Source organism: Phocoena phocoena, chromosome 11, assembly GCF_963924675.1.
Source record: "Phocoena phocoena chromosome 11, mPhoPho1.1, whole genome shotgun sequence".
In the NCBI taxonomy this organism is placed as follows: domain Eukaryota; kingdom Metazoa; phylum Chordata; class Mammalia; order Artiodactyla; family Phocoenidae; genus Phocoena; species Phocoena phocoena.
This window is the reverse complement of record NC_089229.1, coordinates 26,464,383-26,485,186: the sequence shown is the minus strand read 5'-3', so window position 1 is coordinate 26,485,186 and position 20,804 is coordinate 26,464,383. Positions and strand designations below refer to the sequence as shown.

At 46.2% G+C, this 20,804-nt stretch overlaps 1 protein-coding gene across 1 annotated transcript in view; it reads left to right on the top strand.

Moving 5' to 3' along the window:
• PLXNC1 (plexin C1) overlaps positions 1-20,804 on the top strand; it is a 139,004-nt gene that overhangs the window by 29,215 nt on the left and 88,985 nt on the right. The window contains exons 3-4 of the mRNA XM_065887163.1: positions 788-922; positions 4,293-4,393. Of these exons, the coding sequence (XP_065743235.1) occupies positions 788-922; positions 4,293-4,393 (236 nt within the window). The remainder of the gene's footprint in view (positions 1-787; positions 923-4,292; positions 4,394-20,804) is intronic.

The following is a 20,804-nucleotide window of genomic DNA, read 5'->3' as shown; positions in this document are numbered from 1 at the left end:
CGAGCGGGTGCTACTCTTCGTTGCGGTGCGCAGGCTTCTCATTGCATTGCGGTGCCTGCTGACATATTTTATAATTTACTGATTTGTTGTTAACTGTCTATCATTACACTCCCCCCACCCCAGCATGCACATGAATGTAAGTTCTATAAGGGCAGGATTTCCCCACCATTTGTTCACTGCATTTTTGCAAACACCTACAATGTGGCAGATACATATAGTGGATGTTCAAGAGATGTTTATTGACTAAAGATGAGTGAAACTCAGGTATGTCCAACTTCAAAGCCACACTTACTTGTATTTTATATATAAATATGTACCTACTCGTTTAGGCCTGTTAAGTTGTCCTGGTTACTTTAAAACACAGAACTGTGTAGACCCATAGAGGAGAATCAGAGTAACCCGTGCAGGTACCTGTCAGGCTGCCTGCCTTTAGTTTGAAGAGCACTTGGCATAGCACTGATGAAGCTGTCACTCGTGGCTTCTTGTAAGGCCAGTTCTGGACAAAGAGCTTCCACATATGAGGATACTGCCTCAGCACCGAAGAGTGGCTTTGTGTGTGTGTGCGCGTGCACCATGACTTTGTCCCCTACAAAAGCAGAAATCCAAGCTTGTTATCACCAGCCTTGTTGAAGGCTGAGATATGAGCCGATGATTAAGGAACATGGTACCTTGGCCAGTGTAGGTAGTGAGGAAGAAAGGATGTAATCTTAGGATTAAGCCATACGTTTTGCCACCCTGAAATTCAAATTATTTAATAGAAGTCATATTTCTCTTTTTTAAAAAATAGGTTATTCTTGGTGAGAATTTGACTTCTAATTGTCCGGAGGTTATCTATGAAATTAAAGAAGAAACACCTGTTTTCTACAAACTCGTTCCTCATCCTAAGAAGAATATCTACATCTATCTAACAGCTGGAAAAGAGGTAGGCAGAAATACTAGTTACTGTTTCTGTCTTATGAATACAAATTGTTTAATTGGCGTCATTATCGAGTGGTGAAGCTTTTACTTTGAGCTACTGAGTTTAAACACTGCTGCAGGCTTCAAGAAGACACGCAGTGGTTCACAGACATGGAATTAAAAACCTTACTGTCAGTAAGTAAGCAAGAATTATTACCTATGTAGACAATTTTATTATTGGCTATATTTACAGTACAAAGTTTTCAGAGAAAGGTATGCTTGCAAATGGCAGTGTAATCAGCGAGGTAACTGAATTCACACATTGATCGTGTGGGCATTGAATGGCTAGATGCATTTATGAATACACCCGATGGGACTGGCTTTGGAATTCGGGGTTAATATCAGGCCATAGTCTCATACACATTCATGAACCGGGAAATATATGGCACTCACCCTCCCTCTCTCAATTTATCTGGCTGTTTTAGTTTTGCTTCTTGCTTCAGCTTACTGAAATAAAAAGGAAACCTTTTTACATTTTATTCATTTTTACAAAGTGCTTTCACCGAGGGAAGGAGGAGGGGAACTAATTGTTACTGAGTCCCTACTGATGCTGTGCTAGTTACTCTTCCAAAGAGGGTCTCTCTAGATGCATAGAATTGTACACACACACACACACCGCAAAGTATAATAAACAATGTTAATGAAATCTGTCAATAATCTAGTGAGATAAAAATTACCCTTGTTTTATAGATGAAGAACTAGGACTAAGAGAGGTTAAATATCTTCTCAAGGATATAGATAGAGCCTTGTCAGGGCTAGGACTTAAATTCTACCTGATGTTAAAGCCCATGTTAAATAGGATCAAACCCCAAATTTGTGAAAACCGAACAGGCAATTCTTGCATGGTTGTTTTGACCCATGACCATTTGAACATACAAGTGCAAAGAAGATAAGTGAGACTTACATAATTACATAATGGATATAACAGATGCCCTCGGCCCACCCTCATTTTCCATTCTTTTCCTCTCAGTCATCCTATGGAGAAGAGCAGTGACATCCATCTCCATGTGCTGGCCAAGTCGCAGCACTTTTTCGCTTCTGACACTCCTACAAAGGCTGTATTGCCTTTTGCATGTTGAAATGCTAGTTATTCAAAATGACCGCATTGAGATGGCCAGTGGATCTCATATACCTTTGTTCTTCACCATACAGAACCTTTTTGACGAGCTTGCTTCAACATTTAAACACTGTCTATTATATTTCTTCCCCGGGGTTCTCGTATTTGAAAGAATTTTGTCTACTCAACAAGCTGCACTTATTAAGTAACAATTCCCATTCTCAGGCATTATTTATCAAGGGCATCTCAAAACGGCCACTCAGAGTGCTGACTGTGCTACCACACGGAGCTGATAAAATTCCAGCTCAAAGCAAAGACAGTTGCAGCCTTGCTTGGTCTGTGCATGTTTTTCCAATCCGCTTTTTGAAACATTGCAAATAGCTCATAAATCCTTTCCCAGACCCCAAAACTGTAGGCTGAGAACCACAGTGAGAAGCACCAGTAGTTGATAGGTCCTCACTTTCTGAAGGTGAAGAGTTCTAGTCTGGCCATTCAAAGCCTGAAGTCCCGAGAAGAGTTTTCCGCTGGGCATCAAAGTGGGTTATTCTTACCGTCTTCACTTAGATTCACTGCTAGAGATCCTATTAGTAAGACTTTGGTTCTCTGGTTGAGCCAGTTTAAGCCCTAGAGAGACAAAACCTAAGGAAGGTCCTTTCCTAGACTCTTGGGGAGATAGTAACAGCCAAACTAAAATGCCCTGCTACATCTATAGAATACTTGGTCATTAAAACAACCGTATGGAAATAGATGCATTGCTGTGGAATAGGCCCTATAAATGTGTTCAGTTAGAGAAGCAGGTCCAATGTAGTATTTATGGTGGCCTTTCTTTCACATAGTTATTTGTTTGTGTGTTTAAGTACATGTAGAGTCGTTCTCGTGGAATGTTCTAGAGACTCATCTTCCACTCAATGTTCTGAGCAAAAGTGGTCCCAGGAGCAGATGATACTTACTGTACCACTCCTAGAGTATCATAATAGAGCATTCAAAGGCTCTCAGAAGCCTTGTGCTAAGGAAACGTTTGCTTTTTCCCTGTGAGGTTTCACATGTTCGTTGGACCGTGGAAACTTTTTCTCACGTAGTAGCAAGAGCCAACATTTATTGAGCGTTTATTACGTGCCGGGCAATGTTGGTAATAACCCCGCAAAGTCAGCAGCACTATCACCGTTTCACAGGTGAGAAAACAGGGTTGGAGAGATTCCGTGACATTTGTGAAAATCCCCCAGAATTACAAAGATGTGCTGTGAGCTACAAGGAAGTGTCCACATTCTGGTTAATTCTGGCTCAGGCTGGTGGTCTGCCCGCCACATCTGTCAGCGGCACTGGGGACTGTGAGATGACGGGCGGTGGTTATCCTCCACGAAGTCAGCTTGGAATGGAAGGATATTCCTCGGGATAGCCCCTGCTTTTCTCACAAACCCCTTCTAGAACTCTCTATTTCTCTATATGTTTTAAGAAGTTACTTATACTTTCTAGCAGGTACAACTTCCTGGCTTAATGAATTCCACAGGTTTCCTGACTACGCTGTGGGATTTTGCCTGCAGAAAATGCACCGTGTGAGGCTCAGGTCCTCCCTGCCTCCCCCGCAACCCTGTTTGGAGGCTCTGCCGGCCTCCAGGGCGTGGGTCTGCCCAGCACCAGTGCCCACCTCAGGGGCTGCTGTTTTCTGACAACTGGCAGAGGCAGCTCTAGGGGCCAGGAATGATTGGAAAACTCCCCGTTTCTTTGATTTTCACCTCCAGTGGAGGGAGTGTGAGCAGGGAGCCAGGAGTGGAGGTGATGGGTCACCCCTAGGAGGGGTGTGGGAGGGTGGTCCTCATTTTCATGTCAAGTGCCAACCTCGTGCTGACACTCCAGGGCAGAGCCTGTTGCTTTCCCCAGACACTCATCTTCAAGGTGCCATTGACTGTCACTGAAAACCAGGTGACCTGATTCCACGATCCTTGAAAATCACAACTGGCAGATCAGAAACCTGACTGTGGATCAGGCTCACCTGTGAGAACTCTTAAAAAGGCAGATTCCTAGGCCCCACCCCAGACCTACTCAGCTAGAGTCTCAGTGGCAGGGGTTCTGGGAGTCTGCCCTTTCAAAAGCTCCCCAGGAGACGCTGATAAACTGCTTCATACCCTAGAACTTGAGAACCGCTGCCCCATGTCATTACACGGACGTTCGGCGTCTGAGTGGATAAATGTCTCTTTGTGGCCCTTCATCAGATAAGGTGTTGTAGTTTTTCTGGTGTTGCTCATAATTCCGTCTGAACTGCTGTCATCTTTATTTTTAGGTGAGGAGAATTCATGTTGCGAACTGCAGTAAACATAAATCCTGTTCGGAGTGTTTAGCGGCGACAGACCCTCACTGCGGTTGGTGCCATTTGCTACAGAGGTATTTCCTGAGTTCTTTCTCACCAAGTCACGATTTCGAAACCGTGTCATGCCGCTGCACACTTGTTGCCCTTACTTTAAGGATCCGTTCCAGTGACCTGGGGGAACCGATCTCTGCGCCAGCTAAAATACCAGTGTGTAATCTGAATTAATTCTCGGTGATGTTCCCAGTTGTGTCGATGCCACTGAATCATTTGACCTGAACCACTGAGAGGGTCCCCAACGTGGAGGGCAGAGGTTGAGGGGGGTTGGGGGAAGGATACCGGCGTAAGTTGGAGGTGTCACTGTAGCTTTTACTTTCTACAGAGTTCTCCAAGACTGGAGAGAGATGCAAAATGTTCTCTGTCAGAGGAGATAAAAGAATAGGCGTGTTTGAAAATTTTCAGATGAAGCCTCGTGATGTCACGTGTTTGGTTGGCTCCGTGGAAGCCTGATTATTGATGATGTTGTCTCTGGGTGCGCTGTACAGCTGTGCACAGACCTGATGTGCAGTCTCAGTCTCCGGGCAGAATCTGCCCGGCCTGGTCTTGAATTACGATGTTCACGACCCATCTAGGCCCAGGGCGACTTGTAGCAGCTTCCTCGCCATGGCAGCTCCCAACGTCGCTGGGACCGGCCTGGTTGGATTCGCTGTTGCCATGGCAACCCAGTACTCGGGCTTTTGCTATAGAAGCAAGGAAGAGAGAGCCTGAGCTGCAGCTCAGGCAGGGGGAAAAAAAAAAAAACACATAACAGTGTCTGTCAGTTTGGTGCTTTCAGTTTTTAAAGGTGAAAAAGGATAAGAAAGAGTAGAACAGGTGCAGAGAAGCTGAAGGCTAAACAAGGGGCAATTTAGGGAAAGAGAAGAAGACTGGGGGTAGAATTGGGGAGCCTTGGGGGAGGAAGGCAAGAGCAATGAAGGGAGAGGGGGAAAATACAATACAAGCAAGAGGTTCGGGAAACAAACTAAAAATATGGGGCTGGAATTAATTAAGAGTTCATGGAGGAAGTCTGAAGCTGAGATGCAGCAAGACACATAATTGCCCTTCCTTTTGCTGGGCCTCCTTACCGGGCTGTTTGCTTCAGAATCATCGGCAGACAAAAGAGGCAAGGCCAGAAAGATTCTCATGAATAATTGTAATCGGGTGGGAATGTTTTCTCCTTGTCGCTTGCCTAAGACTGGAGTTTAAGAAATTAACCGATCATGAACAGCACTGCATCGCCACACACCCACTAAGCAGTTCTGCCATAATCTTTCTGATCTGTTCCATTTATGTAGCTTCTCTGTCTATATTTGTAGAGCTCTGTGCAGGAGTTAATTCAGTGACAGCAGTGGAGATGGTGCTGATGGTCACGGTGGTGTTGGTGATTAAACAGCCACGCGTAGCAGCTAGCGGCTGCTCTTTTGGCAAACACAGGTCTGGCGTTCATAGGAGATGTCCGAGCTGGTGATAGGACTTTGGGGGTTAGTAGTATTCTGATGGTACGTCGTGAAGTCTTCAGACCAGATGAGGGAGGGAGTGTAGATTGAGAGGAGGATTAGTTGGAAAACTGAGCATTGAGGCGGTACAGTGTTTAGGGGTCAAGGAGATGAAGAAGTAACAGATGGGGAGAGAACAACCAGAGGGGAAGCGGAAAGACTAAAGAAGGTGGCCTGCTAGAAGCCCCGGGAAGAAAGGAGGATGGGAGTGGTCCATTGTGCCAGATCGTGCAGAGAGGTCAGGCAAGAGAGGAAGAGAATTGAGCCACTGGGCTTAGCAGGCGATGACTGGTACGGTGGCAAGGACAGGAAGTGATGCTAAAGCTGTAAGAGAAAATTAGAAAATTTCCTCCGCTGAGAAAGCAGAAAAATGGAGCAGACGTTGGAGGAAAAGGTGGAGTCCAGAGAGCTTTGGGGTTTTCTTTAAGATACATGAAATAGCAGTGTGTTTTTGTGCTGTCGGGAAAGTTCCAGTAGAGAGAGAGAAACTGACGATACAGGAGAGAGAAGGAAGAATTGTGGGGTGTTGTCTTTCAGCAGATGAAAGGAAATATGATCTTGTGTGCCCGCAGGGGACCCAGCCTCAGCCAGGAGCATGGGACCCTTCATCCTTGGTCATGGGAGGGAAGGTGAAGAATATGGGCTCAGGAGCAGGTCGGTGATGGAAGCACGCACAGTGTCTTTGCATGTGGCTTTACGTCATTTTCAGTAATGTAAGATGGGTGAGGTGAGGGAGGAAGCCCTGGAGTTGGAAGGGAGAAGAGAGAGAAGGTATGGGACAGAGTGGAAGAGAGAACAGAGTCAGGAAAGGGAGAACAGTTGCCAGACAACATCAGGGCTCAACTGAAGTTAGTGGTCTTGCTTTTGAAGTGAGAGCAGTAAGCATGGGTTTGCTTCCACAAGCCATGTTTGGCTCCATGAGCATAGAGGTAGGGTAGTGGAGAGTTAGATTTAGCCAGAGATGGGGCTTTGCCAGGAAATACATTCAAGAGGGGAAAGCGGGGCCCAGAGCTGAGGGTCCCTACGAGGGATGGACAGTGATATGGATTTGGGTGCTTACAATAGTGGACCCTGGGCTCCAAGCCAGAAGTGAGCTCTAGGGAGGGACGTGAGGACACGAGAGGAGTGAGAGTTGTGGAAAGGTAGCCAGCTCTGTGCAGGGGAGGTTGTTTTGGGGTTTAAAACTTGTTGGAAGGCTTCCCTGGTGGCGCAGTGGTTGAGAGTCCGCCTGCCGATGCAGGGGACGCGGGTTCATGCACCGGTCCGGGAAGATCCCACATGCTGCGGAGCGGCTGGGCCTGTGAGCCATGGCCGCTGAGCCTGGGCGTCTGGAGCCTGTGCTCCACAACGGGAGAGGCCACGGCAGTGAGAGGCCTGCGTACCGCAAAACAAAAACAAAAACAAAAAAAACTCGTTGGACCTGGGGAACTGGAGAAGCGGTAGTGGTCAGACTATGGGGAACTTGAAATTAAGGTCATGGTGGGGGCGGAGTTATTGGTACTGACAAGGTCTGGGGTGTGATTGTATAGCTGAAATAGGATGAAGGACAAGATCATTGGCAGAGAGGGTCAGGGAACTGAGGAGGGGTCAGAGTGTTCGGTGGACCAGTCACCAAGAAGGACTATGGGAGCAATGTTGGAGAGACCAAGGAGGCAAACAATCCAGAAAAGAAAGGAATTGCCCGTGGGCGGGGTGGCCCATGGATGCTCTTGATGAGGAGGGGCCGGGGGGTCTGGCAGGTGGCCCGATGGCGTGAGCTTCCGAGCTGAGGAGTGCAGGGGATGGGGCCAGGCTTGGAAAGAAGGGAAGAAAATTCATCCCGAAGAGGCAGCAAGAGACAAGTAGGACCACTGTGATGAGGGAGAGGAAACAGCCAGCCCTTGGTGGGCTGCAGGGAAGCAGTGTCCTCGGGGAGAGAGCGTGGTAAGCAAGTCCAGCAAGATGGTGAAGGGAACAACTGGAGAAGTTGAAGACATCAGGACTGTTATTGATGATGGGCTGTGATAAAGGGATCCAGCCTTCTGGAAAAGCCTGCTCACAGCTTCCTCTGCTTCTGCTCTTGTCCCCTCACCCCCGCCCCAAGAGGAGTGGTCTTGTAAAAATCTAAACCGGATCATTTTACTCCCCAGCTTAAAAACCTCCGTCGCAGAATTCAGTCTGACTCCCTTGCTCCCAGGGCCTGAATACAGGGCTTCCCAGTATCGGGTCCTTGGTTATTCTCAGACCTCTCATGCCACCCTCTCCTTCGTTCACTCGACCCCAGCCACATGAGCTTTCTTTCTGACTTAAGAATATGCCAGGCTTGTTCCTGCCTCAGGGACTTTTCACCTGCTGTTTCCTCAGTCTAGAAAATTCTTCCCCAAATCCTTCCACGGCTGGCTCTTTCTTGCTCATCAGGTCCCAGCATACATGTCTCCCTGCAATGACCCAGTCTGAAGTAGCCTCACCTCACTCACAGTGACATCATTGTTTATAGGCTTCCTGGCCCCATCACTATTTGAAATGATCTTCTTTCTCTGCCTCTTCCTTTATTAAAATGTAAGTTGCATGGGAACCTCGTCTTGTTCATGACTGTATCCCCAGAATCTAGAATGGTACGTGGTGCATGGTAGGTGCTTAAAAAATATATGTTAAATGAATGGAGTACACTGAGTGATTGGGAATCTCTACCAATGGCAGGCTGAGACGTGTGCATTAAGTATGTTAAAACATTCCGGATTTGTGGACTGATGGCCCTTCCCAGCCACGTCAGATCACTTGGTTTCAAACTGGCTTGGTTCTGACCTGAGATGAAATAAAACTAAGCCTCAGGTCCGTGACTCATGTTAAGCTGTCAGTACCATTTAAAATTAGGAATTCTAAAGGGGGTTGTTTTCTTATAACTGTAGAGCATCCCACTGTGTTTATTGTAAGTGTCACAGATTTATTTAGAAAAATAATTTACGTTCTCTGTTGAGAAGGTTGGGCTTTGTTTCATACACGTCTAGAAAGTGGATTTGTTGAGGTGGGGGGGGGTGCAAGAAAATGATCTTAACTTTCTTTGGATCGGACGTTAAGAATAGGCATCCAGTATAAGCAGACAAAAAGCAATTAGATAAACAATGAGCTCTAAAAAGTCTAGTATTTTATTGTCGGAACCTCAAATCCAACCTATGCTGAATTTGTCTGTGTGGGTGGAAAGTGCATTTTTGCAGGCTGAATATCTTGGGTTTGGAAGCAGCTTCTCAGTTTCTCCCATATTGCAAAGCACAGCACATGTGTTTAGTTATGGATTTCCACAAAACTGGCAATCCGGAACCAGTGAGCGGGTGAGGTTCCAGAAGTTCATTTGCAAGTTTGTTTGGCACTCGGAATGCGTTTTCCCGTAGAAACAATGTCATAAATTAAGGACTGATTCCCAAGTCAGCCCACAAAATTCAGTTTATCTAATTTCAACAAATATTTATTGAATCTCTACCAAGAACCCAACGTGGGAGGTGAGATAACTAGGTGATACTGAGAGAAATCAGATGCCCTTCTCGGCCTGAAGGAACTCACATGCCAGCTAGGGAGACGGAGACATCAGTGGCCAACGTTCGTTCATTCAGTCATACATCCCATCGACAGATATTTACTGAGCGCCTACTGTGTGCTTGGGATGCTCTTCTTTCTTGCCCGCATGGAGCTTGCAGTCTAGTGAGGGATAGAGACAGTGTTGGTAGTCAGGTTTCTGCTCCAGTAATACTGTGTTAACAAACAGATTTTTAGTGACTTAGAAGAACAAAAATTTGTTTTTCTTGATCGTGGGTCAGCTTCAGCAGTGGCTGCAGGTAGAGAGTTTGATTCAGGTCTACTTCACATGTCTCTCATCCTGCACATACTCTCCTCAAGGCAGGCAGCAGAAGCACAAGAACCCAAGCTAAACTCTGCAGCACATTCAGAGCCTCCGCTCACGTCGTGTTTGCTGATATTCCATTGGCAAGCAAGCCACATAGCCAAGCCCAGCATCAGCGGGGTAGCGAAACATACACTGCCTCCTCTAGTGGCAAAGGGTATGGGTGTGTTATTCCAGTACAGGAGAGATTGCAGAACTGGGAACAATAATCCGGTCTACCCGAATAAGTTAAGGAGCTACCAATCTACTAATAAGTAAATAGAGAATAATAGGGTTAGCACAGAGGATGTGGAGGATTCCACGGGGACACATAAAAAAACAAACAAACAAACATCTAACCAGCAAATAGCAAGTGTTGGTGAGGGTGTGGGGAAAGGGAACCCTAGTGCCCTGTTGGTGGGAATGTAAATTGGAGAACACGTTGGAGGTTCCTCAGAAAATTAAAAATAGAACCACCAGGTGATCCAGCAATTCCACTTCTAAGTATTTTTCTGAAGAAGATGAAACACTAGTTCAAAAAGATACATTCATCCCTGTGTTCACTGCAGCAGTATTCACAATAGACAAGATATGGAGGCAGCCTAAGTGTCTGTCGATAGACGAATGGATAAAGATGTGGTGTACATATGCACTGTGGAATACTACTCAGCCGTTAAAAAAATGAAATCTTGCCATTTGCAGCAACATGCATGGACCTAGAGGGCATTATGCTAAGTGAAATAAGTCAGAGAAAGACAAATACTGTATGATCTCACTTACATGTGGAATCTAAAAAACAAAACAGATGAACAAAAATAACAAAACAGAAACAGAGTCGTAGGTACAGAAACAAAGAGGTGGTTGCCCAGGAGGAAGGGGTTAGGGGGATGAGTGAACTTGGTGAGGGAGATTAAGAGGTACAAACTTCCAGTACAAAAAAATTAGTCATGGGAATGAAATGTACAGCATGGAGAATATAGTCAATAATATGGTAATAACTTTGTATGGCAATGGATGGTAACTAGGCTTGTCGTGGTGATTATTTTGTAACGTATAGAAATACCAAATGCACGTGGAGCTAACATAGCGTTATAGGTCAGTTATACTTCAGTTACAAAGACAACAACAGGTACAGTGAAAATGAATCAATCAAAGAAAAGTAACCTAAACTTAAGGTCAGAGAAGGCTTCCTGGAGGAAGGGATGTCTAAGCTGAGCCTGAAGTGTGAGCAGATATCATCCAGGTAAAGAGGAAGCGGGGGAAGCTGAGGGAACAGACGGTGCCAAGGCTGGAAGCTGGAGGAGCGCCTGGCCTAATGGACAGTAGGGGAAGCGTGCAATCTAAAGAGCATTGGTTAATGAGGGCGGCCTGGTAGGCAGGGGCAGGGGAGGAGGGGTCTTAAAACCCACGTTAAAGCATTTGAATTTCGTTGGAAAGACTTTGGGAAGCCATCCCAAGGTTTCAGTCAGAAGACAGACTAGATCATTTGTGTGTTTCAGAACAAGCATTCTGGTGCAAGGTAGACTACAGATGACCCCGCTGGAAGCCAGCAGGTCCCTTAGAAGGTGGTTGTAAACCAGCAAGAGATTGGGGACTGAATAAGAGAGACGGTAGTGGGTATGGAAAGAAGTAGGTGGATTTAAGAGCTATTTGGAAGATAGAATTGACAGGACTTAGGGATTAATTGGATCCCCCCTTGAGTCTGACACACTAAAAATAGGGCCATAAAACGAAAAATACAATATCAAAGTGGCCACCGTTTTTCTGGAAGATGTATCCTTTCTCCCTCGATCTGAGTCCTCACGAAGAAAGTAAAGAAATGATACCAAACATACACTGGATTCCTACTGTGTTCCAGGCCTTGTACGAGGCACTAGGTTGGAGCCCAAAGAACGGGTGCCCAAGTCAGATGGAGAAGGACTTCCGAGAGATGTGGAGCTGAGTCTCATAGGTGCAGGGGCTTTGCTGTTGAGATGATAGGGCAAAGAGTATGGGTATCTGCCTTGTGTACCAGAGGGACAGAGGGTGTCATTGACCGAGCCGGAATGTCGGAGAACTAGCCAGTTTGGGGTGCCCAGTGATGCAGGGGGATGACTTCCACACTGGCAGCAGGAAGAATGCAGACCTGGAGCCAGGCAAGTGTGTGGTGTCGAATCCAGGCTTCTTTGTGACCTGCAATTTCTTATCTTCCCTGTGCCAGATCTCCTCTTCTGTAAAGCAGGGCTAGTAACGGTGCCTCCCTTGCAGGGTTGCTGAGAGAATTAAACCGGATGATGTGCATAAAGTCCTAGGCACAGTACCTGTTCATAGTGAGCACTCAAGTCATGTTAACTACTACTATGGCGGAAGCCCAGAGGAAGGAGCCGTTGGTTGTAACCTAGGTTGGGAAAGGCTTCAGAGAGGAGGTGGCATTAAAATTGGTCTTGGGGAAGAGGGAAAAAATGGGTCTTGAGGCCTGAGTAGATGTTCCCTGAGGGAAGGAGCGGGTGAGACGTAGTTCAGGGAGCGGAACCAGCACAATAAAGAGATCATTTTATTCTGTTGTTTTGGCCATGCGACCTGTGGGATCTTAGCTCCCCGACCAGGGATCGAACCCGCACCCCCTGTAGTGGAAGCACAGAGTCTTAACCACTGGACCACCAGGGAAGTCACTACAATAAGAGATCTTTTAGGGGATGGCAAATTGAATCATGTTACCCCAGCGCTGGCTCTGGAAGCAAGGAAGTAGATGGGAGGGACCACGATGGGAAGGGCTCTGAGTTTGGACTCTATTAGTTGGTGCTGGGAGCTTATTAAAGGGTTTTCAACAGAGGACTGGCACGATCATATTTGTGTTTTTAGAAGATGATCCTGATGGCATTGTATGTAGAAGACGCAGTGCGTTAACCCAAGCATTAATTGCACCACACTTGCCACTCCTACCCCCTCTAGGGTCACTGTCTTCTAGTATATTTTATAAAGAGTGAGTTGATCTCATGTCTCTTCCTGAGTCATCTACTTAGCGGCTGTTTCTCCAAATTTCACGTACCTCTCCACTTCTCCCAACACCACCACGGGCTCCACTTGCGGTCCCAATCACGTAATGGAACCAGGGCTGGGTCCTCTTCAGAAAATGGGCCACATAGCAGAGGCCACACTCATCTTTATCGTCCCATCCCAGAATGCCCCACCCTGCACAGGATGTGTTCAGGGTGGGGACAAAGCCCCCAGGCGTGCGAATTATAAGGTATCTGTGGGCTCCCCTCACTTGTTTGTATAAATTTAACATTTACTCATATCCTTCTGCATGTTTCTTTCACGTTTACAGTTAGACGACTTCCAAGCAGCCCCTGGTAGTAGTTTTTAGGTTTTCATCTGCTGGCTGGCTGTTGAACACGTGACACTGTGAACGAGGTCATTTCTCAACCTGGTCTGACAACAGACTTTCTGAAAGCGTTGGGGTAGCAGAAGGGGATTTGAACACTGGAGAGAAAAACTAAAATCTGTCTGCTAAACACATTCATCCTCATCCTCAATACCCCAGAGTAATAAGCAAAAAGAATTCAATGATTTGCTTATGGACAAAGCCAGTTCCTTGCATTGCTCTCCTGTCTTGAGGTCTGTCTTCCCTCTCTCTCCCAAGAGACATTCCTTCCTCAAGCCTCCCCAGGGCCGATCAACCACCCTAAGGCCTATGAGCTGCTATTGCCTGAAAACTTGACCAAGACAACCCCTGGTGCATGGTAACCCATAGCCACATTCTTCTGAAACCTGAGTTACTCTGGTTCGGTCTGCCATCATGAGACGTGGGCACTATGTAGCAGAGAAGGCCCCTGAGGGCTTTTCAGTAGAGGAATCTGTCAGAATGTGGCCACTTATCCTTCAGAAAGCTATTACAGTGTTCCTTCTCCAGGAAGCCTGCCTTGAGTCCAGGCCCAGCCAGGAGACAGGGTCACCATGCGTGGAGGAGAATATGCTTATCACACATCAGATGCTGTGCCCTGAATGTTCCGTGCATGTTCCATTTAGTCCTCCTGGTACCTTGTGAAGAAAGTACTATTACAATTCCCACTTTTGAGAAGAGAAAACAGCCTTAGGTTTCTATATTCATTTCCTACTGCTGCGGTAGCAAATCACCACAACCTTGCTGGCCTAAAACAACATACATTTATTATCTTGCAGTTCTGGAGGTCAGAAGTCCGCGGTGCGTTTCACCTTGGGCTAAAACCAAGGTGTAGAAAGGTCTTCGTTCCTTCTGGAGGCTGTTAGGGAGAATCCGTTTCCTTGTCTTTTCTAGTATCTGGAGGCAGCCTACGTTCCTTGGCTTGTGGCCTCTTCTTGCATCTTCAAAGCCAGCAGTCTAGCCTCTTCAGATCTTTCTGGCTCTGAATTCTGTTTCCATCATCACGTCTCTTTTGCTGACTCTGACCCTCCTGCCTCCTCTCATGCAGCCTCTTGTGATTACTTTGAGCCCACTCGGGTAATCCAAGATAATCTCCCCATTTTGAGATCCTTAATCACATCTTTGAAGTCCTTCTTGCCATGTAAGGTAACAAGTCCCAGAGATTAGGACATAGACATCGTTGGGGGCCATTAATCTGCTTACTACAGGTTGTGTAACTAGTGGAACCAGGATTCAAATCTAGGCTCAGCTCTAACTCCCAAGCCAGTACCTTTCCCTACCACTATAGTGAAAGGGAAGAGAAACAAAGGAGACATTATCCCTCATGGTGGTGGGAGGAGAGGGCAGAGCCCGGTCCAAATGGACCCACCATGGATGACTGGTTTAAATATGGAACTCCGGACCAACCTGAGTTATAGAAACCCTTCCAGCTTGAAAGTTTAAGCATCCATGCATTCACTTAACACATCTTTACTGAGTACCTAGTGTGTGTCAGACACTGTTCTAAGCACCAGGATTCTCTAGCAGCGAACAGCTCAGCCCCAAATCTTTGCCCTCATGGGGGTCCTTCTAGTGAGCTGTGTTAGTTTCCTAGAGCTGCCATAGCAAGTGGTCACCAACTCAGTGGTTTCAAACAATGCAGATTTATTCTCTCACAGTTCTGGAGGCTGGAAATCGAAAACCAAGCTGTTAGCAGGGCCACTTTCCCCCCGAAGGCTCGAGGGCTGAAACCTTCCTCTCCTCTTCCAGCTCCTGGTGGCTCCTGGTGGCTCCTGGTGTTTCTTGGTGTTTCTTGCCTCTGGCAGCATATCTCCAACCTCTGCCTCCATCTTTATGTGGCCTTAAATGTCCTTCTCCTCTCTCTTGGCAGAACACTAGTCATTGAACACCTTAAATCCAGGACGATTTCAACTTGAGATCCTTAACTCGTTACATCTGCAAAGGCCCTGTTTCCAAATAAGGTCACATTCTGAGGTTCCGGGTGGATGTGAATTGTGGGGACCACATTATTCGACCCACTACGTGAGGGGGGATGGACAGTGTGAAAATAAAGAAGAAAATAGCATGTCAGATGCAATCACTGTTAGGAAGAAAAATAAAGCAAGGAGGGGGTAGGGCATGCTGACTGGAGGCAGGGGAGGTTAGTTTCAACCAGAGGATCCTGGAAAGCCTCACGGAGAAGGGGACAGCTGAGCAAAGACCCAAAGGAGCACACTCCACTTTGGGGATGTCCCCCTTCGTAGGCTATGGCCTCATCTAGCCGAGTGGCTGGGAAGACAGTTTGAGGTGAAACATGGTTCTAATTCTGCATCTGTCCCTCCTTTCCTTCCAATCCGGGATGTGTCCTCGTGCCTGAAGTCTGTGCAGTGACCCTCCTTTATGGTCCAGTGCAGCTCTAATGGCAGCGATCATCATAATAACGGGGTTTGGGGGTGGCCCCACCTCCTTGTATGAGGACCCCATTGTGCCAACTAATTGCGTAGAAGCAAGTAGGACAGCTGTCTGTGGGATGGAAGCAGTGGGGAGCACAGAGGAATATGTTATTCGGGCCTGGGTTACCGAAGATGCTGAAAGGGATTTGGGGGCCTTCTCACGCTGGGAGGGGCGGGTCTTGGGTGGACATGAATCCCCTGGGTTCTTCATCATCTTTGTCAGCTGTTAGAAGAGCTGGGAGTATTTCAAAGCAGAAGGTGAAGAGGGGTTGAAACTATGAAGGCGCCCGGCTCTTTGCGCCTGGACAGCTGACAGTGGCTGGCACAGGGAGAACGCTTACCGTACTCAGAAGCCGGTTTTGTTTTTGGTCCAGCCTCAGCCTCCAAACTACTTATCTTCGCATCTCTTTAATTGATGTAGCCTGACTCAAGCAGGTACCGTTAGGAACACCCCTTTTAGTAAATATATGTTTTAGTGGAATAGATTTTTTGTTTTGAAATGACTTTATCTCAGGCAGCAAGCACTTTTGTAAGTATGTATCGATTGGCTTTTAAAAATTCCTCCAATGTTTTCACTTGTCTTGGTGACCTAGTACTTGTCCTGTTCCCAGCAACTCCTCCACATTCAAACAGATGTTCATATCTTCATTGGAAGCCTTCCTGCCAGTCCTTTGTGTTTTTGCTCTTGTGATGTTTTGTAACATTTGGGCACTTGTATCCCGCTCTATGGAGAATGGACCATTTCTGAAATGCCCCATGTGGGATTCAGTGTTGCTCTCTGGAAGATGGGGTTGTTACTGCTGCCAGCTGTTTACTGGTGGGGAAACTGAGGTCCTAAGAGGCTAAGGAATGTGTTCCCCGTTACAGAACAAATGTGTGGGAGAGCAGTTTGGAACCCAGATCTTCCTGGCTCAAGAGACATCATTTTCCCATCTTTATTTCCTTGCTACCTATTTTTTACGAATGCCTCCCTTAAATTCTTCAGTTCAGGGTTTGCATTTGGAAATTAAATCACCAACTTTTAGTGCACTCATCACCCACCAAAGAACCACATGGGGTGAAGGCCACAACTCCCTTTTGTGTGAGTGTTTCAGTCTGCAGATGTGTTTTACATGTGCTAAATAGCTCCAAGTTTCAAGACAAAGGTTGGTTTTCCACCACGCCAGTTAACTGGCCAGCCCAGTGAACAAAAATCAATGAAACAACTTAATGCTGGTATCATAGAGACATAGACAAGAATTTAGTCACTTGAAAATTTAATTCTTAATCCAATTTAGCTAATGCTTGTTGAATACCAGGCCAGATACTAGGCCCTGGGGAAACAAAAGTGAATGAGGCTCTGCCTTGGAGAAGCTCACAGGTTAGTGTGGGAAGCAGGCACTGACCAAATAATTTCAATACGCCGTGGAAAGTGCTCTCATAGCTGGTGCTCAAGGCGCAGGGAGACCCCAAGAACCCTTGGGAGGAGGAGGGTTATGATTAAGAAACTTCCAAGGGGCTTCCCTGGTGGCACAGTGGTTAAGAATCCGCCTGTCAATGCAGGGTACATGGGTTCGAGCCCTGGTCCGGGAAGATCCCACATGCCACAGAGCAAATAAGTCCGTGCACCACAACTACTGAGCCTGCGAGCCACAACTACTGAGCCCGCGAGCCACAACTACTGAGCCCGCGAGCCACAACTACTGAAGCCTGCACACGTAGCCCATGCTCTGCGACAAGAGAAGCCACCGCAATGAGGAGACTGCACACTGCAACGAAGAGTAGCCCCCGCTCACCTCAACTAGAGAAAGCCTGTGTGCAGCAACAAAGACCCAGCACAGCCAAAAATAAATAAAAATAAAATAAATAAATTTATTTTTTAAAAAAAGAAACTTCCAAGAAGCCGTGAGCTGTGTCTGCCTCCTTACGTGGAAAAGGCAGGCTGATTGTTGACCTGGTGTACGTGAGCAGCGCAGAAGGCAGTCTGGTTACCCCTATTGCCCAGATCCCTCTTGCATCTCTATGATTTTGTGTGTGTGTTTGGCTTATGTCATCCAAACCTTTTACCTAAATTCTGTTTCACTTGCCTGTGTAATAAATATAATAACAACGATTATACTAATATTTACTGAGGCATTATTGGAAGCCTCCGTTAAATAGATGTACGTTTTTGAAATAGCTCCATGAGATAGAAACAATTATTATCTGCGTTTCTACAGTTGGAAAGCCGGAGACACAAGTGTGAGGGCATGTGATTTGCCCAAGGTCACTGGCTTGTAACTGGCAGACCCACTCTACTCTCCCCTTCCTTCACTGAAGTCTAGCCAGTCTGGTCTTTAATCAGTTCCTTGCAGAGACCAAGCTTTCAGTGAACTCAGGGTCTTGGCACACGCTGTTCCTTCTGCCTGGAATGCTGTTCCCGCTACTCTTGATGTGGCTGGATTGTTTTCATCCTTGAAATCTGAGCTGAAATGCTATCTTTCTTGACCAGCCTATCTAAAGTAGTTCCTTCCTGCTATATTTTTGATTTCTGCAGAAGACTTACCTCAGTTTGAAACTATTTAAATTATTGTCTGCTTATTTGGTTTTTGTGTGCCTCGACAGAATATAAGCTCATTAAGAGGGAAGCTTTAACTGGCTTAGGCGTTCATGTGTCCCCAGTGCCCAGTGTTTGATGTCTTGTGGGCACTCAGACAATATTTGTAGAAGGAATACTAGATATGGCACTAGGCCCTGGGGGTGCCAAGGTGAATAAGGTTAGCCTTTTCTTTGGGGATCTTATAGTCTGGTCAGAGAGACAGGCAATTAGCAACCAATGCATTGTGCTTTGTAACATTTGTAAGGTGCCCATGGGGACACAGAGGAGGGCACGACTGCTTTGCCTGGAGGCTGGGTAGATGTGGAGGAGGTGACATTGAACTAGGAACACCATTTCACCAGTATTGCAGGCCCTGGGGCATTCTGCACATTCCAGGAAGAGCTGGGCAGTTTTCACTGCATGTGTTTATTAAGTAACTGCTCTCTGTGAGGCACCACGTACTAGATATTAGCGACCGATGTATTTAGGAGCTTGTAGGCTAAATAGAGAGACAGACTTATCAACCCATGATTGCCTGGGGATGAGTTTGGAGAGGAAAGCAGGAGCTCGATCATGGTATTGGGTACTGAGATGAGTGTGGAAATGTGTGTTCTAGGCCCCGGTCATGAAAGTGATGTAGGTAGAGGTGTTTGGTGTAAGTGAAAGGGTGCCACTGAGGGTTCCCAAGTAGGAAGTGGTGTGATCAGTTCTGTCCTTGAGAATACCTAGATGTTGTTGTGGAAGCTGACTGAAGGCAGGGAGGAGGGAGACCCATCAGAAGGCTGCTGCGGGAGCCTAGGTGAGAAGTGATGGGTGAGGGCGGACTGCAGGAGATAGTATAGAGAAATGCTTGGAATTAATAGGTCACAATCAACTGGTATGAGAGATGAGAAAAAAAAGAGTAAAAAAAGGCCCAAAGTTTTCTAATTTGATCTTCCGTTTGGATTATTACTCATTAACTGAGATCAGGCAGCGTTTCCCAATGTGCGTGGCTAGAACTTCTAATCCCTCAACAAAAAAGTTGGAAGATGGTGCATCATCTGTTTCTGTCTTGGAAAGTTACAAAGCGCACAGGCATATTCAAGGCTCTGAGAAGTCCTGCAATAGAGAAGACCATTAATTTTGTTTAGTGTTTCCCAAATTTCTTGACCTTCCTTTAACACTAACACCTAAAACAACTCGAAGAACACACTTTGAGAAATGCTGAGAAGTGGAATAAAACCTATATTTTCCCGTAGGGCCCAAGCTCTGGGAGGACATATTTACTTTTATCTTGGCATTTATGACATTGCTATGCTGGAAACCTTTGAAAATTTTGAGGCATTGGCACAGTAGTAAGAGTATGGATACCAGCGCCAGACTGCTGAGATTCACAGCATGCTAACCTCTCCATGCCTCAGTTTCCTCATCTTTGAAATGGAGCCGATAACAATAATACCTACTCCCTGAGGTGGTTGTAGGATCAACGAGTTAAGTCCTGGAAAGTCTAGAAACAGTACCTGGCCCCTGGGGAGGGCTCAGTGAGTGAGAGCCCTTATGGGGGGCATTACAGGGTAGGAGATGAGACCATGGACTCGGAAGCTGCACTGCCTGGTTTGGTATCTCAGCCGCTCTGCTTCCTAACTCTGTGACCTTGGGAAAACAATATGGAGGCTTCCGTGCCTCAGTTTCCCCCAGCTGTAAAACAGGGAAATTTGTTGTACCTACTTCATAGCTTTGTGAAGGATAAGTGGATCAAATCATGTGAAAGAACGTCTCTTGGCAGGTGAGGTGTTTTCACTTAAAAAAAACAAATCTTCTAAATTGTCTCTGTTATTAGCATCATTTTCTTATGTAGATTGGATCTTCATCACTGGAGCTGAAATTCAGTTTTTTAGCTTTCCCGGCAAGTTATTTTGGTCTCGTATTTTGGCATCCCCCTTGGCTGACTCTGGAGGCCTGCAATTCAGAGTTTAGTTTTTCGCAGTGACTTCCAATTCTCTTCTTTTCAGTCGAGATTGGTTTCTCCATCTTGTGGCCTGACAGCATTAATGAAAGCCCCCTGATTCTGGGGACCACGTGGCCCTTCCTCTGGACTCCGTGCCTTTCTGAAAAATGCAGACAGCTGTTTCAAATCACTTAGCGGAAGACCTTTGCTCTTGTGGCAAAAATCTACCCACAGGATGGATACAGTCTCCTGTTTCCTGAGAGAGAGGCTGGATGGTTTCCTTGTTAAAAGTTTTCTGATACTGTATCGGTAGAGAATCTTTGGAACAGGTCACACCACGGCTCCCATTCAAGCCAATTACCAGATATTTAGTTATCAGTTTACTTCAGGGATTGTCTGCTCTTGGTGAACAATTAGATTAGAAGATGCTGATGAAATTCGAGTGGCAGGAAGTAGAAGTTACATTTCTGAGTTCAGAGTTTCTATTTCAAGTTTCAGTAAGTGCTAAATTCTTACCGAGAGATTTTAGCCTAATAGATTCTCAGGGTCCCCCAGCCCATCCCATGGGCATTTCACCTGCCTGGAAACTTCAGCTCATTTCCAGAGGTGGGTCTCCCTGTTCTTTATGTTGGCATGAAAACAATAATTTAAGCCATCCCCATTAAAAAAAAAATTAGAAATACTGTATAAATACAATACTGTAACAATAAATTTAAAAGTCGATCCATCTGGGCGCTGTTCCCAGACTACCAGCTGAGCAGAAACACAAATAAGTAAAGAAGAAAAACTGCTATACGATGCA